The following is a 6,145-nucleotide window of genomic DNA, read 5'->3' as shown; positions in this document are numbered from 1 at the left end:
CTCTTTCCCAAGAGACTGGGGTAAAAAGGTCCCTGTTGCCTGGCAGGGTAGGGTTATACTGCAGGTCTGGCCAAATTTGAAAATACTGAGGTTTTTCATGTGTTTACATTTTTACTCAGTTGTGACTGATGGATCCTGGTTTCAAAACTGATTTTATGTACAGGGTGAACAGGGATTACAATTATACTAGCTGGTAGTAAAAACTGCTTACAGCCTTACATTCAGTAATGTTTTTACATTTAATTCTGTTCTTAATACTGGAAGGTATCACAGCATTTTACAGACCCAAAGGGGCTATCTGCTGGGTCCAGTGACTTCTGAATTTTGGTCACGTATCTTTGGCATGATATATAGTCACTGTTTTCCTGAATGCATCACGACTGTAGAATAAATTCAGTGCTGGGGGAATATTAAGTGTTACCATAGTTAATATTTTGTCATAACATTTGGGGCTCAATTTAAAAAGGAGACAAGCTGTACTGCATCAGGGTATGCAATCCCTTTGTACGCTGGTTCCTTGCAGAGTCCGCAGGCGCATGTTAGGCATTTAGGCAAACAGCAGACTTCACGTGTCTCTACCTGTACGTCTGACTCGGGCTTTAAAATGGTTTGCTGACTGGGGGAGGTTTGGAAGGAAGGGCAAGGAAATCTTTGAATAAAGTGAGGAGTGCTAAGATATTCAGCGCTGCTGCCTTTCTTGTGACTTCAAAGGATTGTTGGTGCTAATTCTGAGGGTGTCATCTTGAAATACCCATCCATGGATTTACCTTCTGATAGCCAAGAGCCCTTGGAGCCAGTAAACTTAAGGTTGTTCTTGCATTTGCAGGACTAGCAGCTGCCTTACAAGACTGAATGAGTAGAATTTATTATTAAAAAAAAAACCCTGTCCTTTAATAAATTTGTATTGAAGAATCTCAAAGCCCTTGAAGAATTAGGTTGTTCTTCTCTGTGTCTGTCTGTTGCTAGTCTTTAATCCGTTCCTACCATCCCGTTAATGTGTGCAACTGCAGAAGAGCTTCCCAGCGTTTACACGCCTTTGTGCGGTGGTGTGGCATTTTTATTCCTCCTGAGTTCCTGTGTTTTAGATTTATGAGAAGGATGATGTGAGAAGCAGGAATTTTTTGTTGAGCCGTTCCGTATTTCTTCTATTTAATATCTGGTCTCAGCATGTGAAAACTCTGAAGCCAAATTATTCCATCTGTGGTATTGGCAGTAGAGCAGAATGGGGTCCTTTTTCGTGAGGTGGATTATGTGGCTGTGAAAGGCAGCTTTGAGGAGCGCAGCAAGGCCAGGTGGAAACAATTTGGCTTAATTAAGGGCTTCTGAACTGAAAATTGGGAACCCGAACGCACACTTTGTTGCCTGTGGAAGTGGGGGTACGGCGCTCGTCTTGGATCCCGACCGGCGTGTGAAAAGGGGGTTGAGGTTGAATGATAAGAGGAAAGCCCTTTGCCCGGCACTTTGTAGGCTGATTTGAAATTCCATTGCAGCAGGCTAATTGCTTATAAAAATAAATAAATGGATCTCCCCATTCAGAAGCCTGTTTTTAGTGGGTTTTGGAAGAGAATCGTTGGGAGCGTGGCATCTTTCTGATCCCAGTTTGGTGCTGCGAGTGTTTGCCTATTGCATTACACTGAAAGATGGGGTGTATCTCTGGTTCCTTCGCTTAATTAACAGGGCTTCAATGGCAGTATTTGGGGAGTACGGCTGAGTAACAAGACAATGATATGTAATTAAGGTTTGCTGTTCTACCAGAGGAACTTTAAACCTACGCTTCAGGAATAGAGATTTAAGACGTGGTTAATTAGTTGAAATGGCTTCTGTTGGAAGGTAATACAATCAGCTGGAAAGCTAGTCAATTAACCAAATAATTAAAGGGTAAGGAAGTATTTTTTTAATAACCACAACACATTTCATACTTTCAGAAGCATATTTTTATTTTAAGAGTATCTTCCTTGTTACATGCCAATACAAATTCTGAAAATAATTAAAATGTATCAAATGTGGAAGCTGAAAAAGAGATTTTTTTCTTTTACACATATTAGCAAATCTAGAAAAAATATTTCAAATATTATAATGCAGAGTCCCAAAGAATTGCAAATGCTTTTTTCCCCATGTGAGAATAATCTCTGCCTAAAAACTGAGGCCTAAAATTTCTAGTTTTGATCCCAGTTTCACTAAATTTCTTCATGCGATTTATATCTATATATTCCATTTTCTGTCCTGAATAGTTCAGCTTCTTTGTAGTTGTGTTGCTTATGATGATAAGATAAGCACATCAACAGAGGAGTGACACCTAAGGCTGTAATGTAGACAGGATTTATGTCAGAGCAATTGTGCCAGACGTTCTGAAGAATGAAAAATATCTTTCCATCCACTAGATTCACGTTATCCTGGAGTTTTCCTTCATGCTAGAAACCCATTTCTACACAAGGATGTAGGCTGTTGCCTGGAAGACTTGCTTCTTCCACACAGTTTGTGCAGGAGAACAGTATAATAAATAGTCCTAGATCACGTCTTGGGTTTAATTAATTAATAATAAAGTTAATACTTTTGCACAGAAATATTTCCCCAAAAGATTGCATGTCTGTATGCAAAATGAGAATGAAAGAACAATATTCTGTGGGGGAAAAAAAACTGGCCTAATGCTAATGTTCCTTTTTTTTTTTTTCCCCCCCTCTCTCTTTCTCCTTCCCTTACCATCCTTCAACCAATACTTGACCATGCAGGTTTTAGATGCAAGTTTAGCAGTACCTGATGTTGACGAAGACAGTTTGGAACATGATGCCCCACCACAGGAGCCAGAGCAGCCAGGAGCTGTTACAGCACCTCAGGAGCTGGATGGGCAGCAGCCAGAGGTGGCTTCACCCCTCCAGGAACCACCCAGAGAGCAAGCGGAGGCTGCTGGAACACATGGTAAGTAAAAAACCTGCGTTCAACAGACAGATTGTAGAGGCCTGGATGCTAAATGGAGCAAGAAGTTGAAATGGGGCTCAACTAGCCATCTCCAAGCAAACAGGTAGTTGCTCAAGTGATCTTTTGGTTGCTCAAGTGTTTCTTCCAGGACGTTGTTTTGCTGAGACAAGTTCTCTCCATGGCAAAGTTCAGAAAATGAATGGGTTGTGGATTGAAGGTGTCGGTGGTGGGGGATGCTACCTGTTCCCCCTTAAGGGTGGTTCTCTGCTCCCGGTGCACCCTGTAGTGTCTCTGCTTGCCTGCTGCCGATCTCTCAGCTGTTCACCTGAAGGAACATCTCCATTTCCACTTCGTATGTTAAGAGTTCCTGCTGCATAGGCCCGTCTCTTCCTTCACGGGGCAGAAATCTTTTTATGTTCATTCCTTGGTGGTGTTAATGACAATAAACTATTTTGAACTCTCAGGAAAGGACAGGCTGCTGATCCATTGGCTCTACCTTGGTGAAAGTTCCCTTTCCTACTGCTTTTAATCAGACTTGCATTTGGACTGCAAAACCTTTCCCATCATAGGCACCCCTGTCTGCTCTGCCCCAGGGATCTTTTTTTTTTTTTTTGGCACCTCTGTTTACTCTGCCGCAAGGATCTCTTCCTTGCCTTGCTGTGTGGTCAGAGGCGTGCTGCTGCTCTTCCCCCAGCTTGAGAGGGCGGCCACATCTCCTGCCCACATCAGCCTCTTGCTGCTGCCCCCCTTCCCTCTGCTCCTGTTCACAGCCACAGGGTGAGATCTCCACTTCTTTGGGGACCCTGCTGCACGCTGACATTTTTGGCAGGGGTGGCGAGAGGGAGGGGCAGTTTTCAGTCAGAGCAGGCAACTGATGCTGGTGTGAGAGAGCAGAGAGGGATGTGTCAGCCCGAGGAGCAGCTTAAGGCATCTGTGTAGCCCTCAGTGTGCTTTGGTGTTGAATTCTAGTAAAGGCAATTTTGCCATGCCTTCAGATTAATTGCCGTAGCGCTATTACCCCAATAGAAGGTTGCTATATTTTATGCTGAGCTTTTGTGCTTTTTTTTTTTTTTTTTTTTTTTAAATCATACTGGTAGAGGCTTTCGGCACTGTAAAAATAGGATGCAAGGTGTTTTACCTTTCACGCATGGTAAACACTGCTTCTCGTTAAAATTTCACTCTTAAGTGGATAGGGATGGAGAGAGGATACTCATTAAACAGAGTCATGAAGGAAGAGAAAATACCCAATGGTTTGAAGTAGCTTCAGAAGATTTCATGTTGGTATTCAGCTCCTGGATCAAGTAACAGAGAAGGCCTTTAAAAGGACATGACTTTCAAGTTAATAGCCAAAGACTGTAATTCTTGTTGAATAATTCTGGGTTGTAGCTTCAGTTGTACAGAAACCATGTTCCTAGGATGTGTAATGAAGAAGAGGTGAGAAGCTCCCTTTGAATGCAGGTAGTTAACGTGAGACCAAATGTGTGATGCATTATGGACGTAGATAACGTTAGGAATTCTTATGTGAGTAATTGTCTGCAAAGCCTCTGCTTTCTTTGATAATCATCTTTCATGTGCTTGTGTGATGTTGCTGTTTTAATCACGATTTATGTTACTGTTGTCAGTGGAACCAAGCCTACACGGTAGCGTAGTTTATGTGAAAGGGAAAACAATTCTACGGGTTTGCTCTCTAAGTAAAAAAGCCCTTTGTGGAGGGGGTGCACTATGCATTTTCGGGTAACAGTAGCTGAAAATGGTGTCACCCATAGAGACGAATAAAACCTGTCTGGTCAAGCACTGAAAGGATAGTTCATCAAGTAAAGGCTACATTCAGATATTCATAGCTGTTTATATCCACCCCTCTGGACCTTACAGTGCCTGGTCCATGTGTCTTTAGGCAGATGAAGAAAGGTGGGGACGAAGTATCTCTTGAATGCTCCATGCAGAGAAATGTCTCCACGTAGAGCCATGTATCATTTTAGCTCTACGCTTCTTTGCGTGCCCCACTCCTTCTTTATGTCGTCCTGTTTGCAAAGCCTGTAAAATCAGAAATAAAGCTTCATGACACTGAGCACTGAGGCGACACAGGTAATTGCCTACAGTACGGGAACATATACGATTGAAGGTTTTTGGGGTTGGTTGGTTTGTTCTTGTCGTTATTTGAATCTCACATTGATAGGACCATTTGAGAGATGATCCAGGCTTGTCAAAGTTGCCGCTATCGGATTAAATTAACTGGGAAGCCTGGTAAATCAACTGGGAAGCTGGTGCTGGCAATCGGAGCCACAGACAGAGGCTGTGGACGGGTGGCCTAAGTACCTGGGCATCATCAGAGCTCTGGAGACATCCAACGTAAGGCGTAGAAACACTGTTGCTGTAATAGGAGGTCACCTATATCAGATACTGATCCTTTACATTTTACCTTCTCATACTGCATCCCTTTTTACTAGCAGTAAGCGCTGCTGGAGCAGTACGTTACTATACTGCAGGTATCCGGAGTAAAAGCTTTCTGAAGCCCTTGACAGAAGAATTTGAGACAATTTATTATATTATTAGGTTCTAGAGAATTCCAATTCAATAAACCCAAATGAAAACAACAACAAAAATTGTCCCCATTGTCATGGGGACAATCTTTTTAGCAGGGCCAGTTGTAACGGGACAAGGGGTAATGGTTTTAAGCTGAAGCAGGGTAGGTTTAGACTGGATATAAGGAAGAAATTCTTTACAGTGAGGGTAGTAAAACTGGAACGGGTTGCCCAGAGAGATGGTGGAGGCCCCATCCCTGGAAACATTCAAGGCCAGGTTGGACAGGGCTCTGAGCAACCTGATCTAGTTAGCGGTGTCCCTGCTCACTGCGGGGGGGGCGGGGGGTAGGGGTGGGCTAGGTGGCCTCTAGGGGTCCCTTCCAACCCAAAGCATTCCATGATTCTGTGGAAAAAAAAACCACAACAAAACAAACCCTCACCCAGCCCCTGAGTGACTGTTAATAGGCAACGGAGGAAATGTTTCAGTACGGAGAAACAAAAGTGTTTCGTGGGGGTTTTTTTTGGTTTTTTTAATGAGGGGTAAGCTCCTTCAGGGCTTCTGACTGGCCTCTGTTGAGGTTTGGGCTGGATATTTTTGTGGCAAACCCCACCGGGGCGGCGTTAGGAAAGGGGGCGCTGGGCGTTCTGCTGGTTGGGAAGGGGCTGCTCCCGACGGCAGAGCCGGCAGAGAGCTCCTCTCCTCAGAG

At 43.6% G+C, this 6,145-nt stretch overlaps 1 protein-coding gene across 1 annotated transcript in view; it reads left to right on the top strand.

Moving 5' to 3' along the window:
• AKAP12 (A-kinase anchoring protein 12) overlaps window positions 1-6,145 on the top strand; it is a 61,724-nt gene that overhangs the window by 39,574 nt on the left and 16,005 nt on the right. Inside the window, 1 exon segment of the mRNA XM_009646968.2 lies at window positions 2,730-2,920. Coding sequence (XP_009645263.2) covers window positions 2,730-2,920 — 191 coding nt within the window.

This window comes from Egretta garzetta, unplaced genomic scaffold, assembly GCF_000687185.1.
Source record: "Egretta garzetta isolate BGI_Z169 unplaced genomic scaffold, ASM68718v1 scaffold139, whole genome shotgun sequence".
Lineage (NCBI taxonomy): Eukaryota > Metazoa > Chordata > Aves > Pelecaniformes > Ardeidae > Egretta > Egretta garzetta.
Note: the sequence above shows the minus strand (reverse complement) of the source record. Positions and strands in the feature narration are given on the sequence as shown.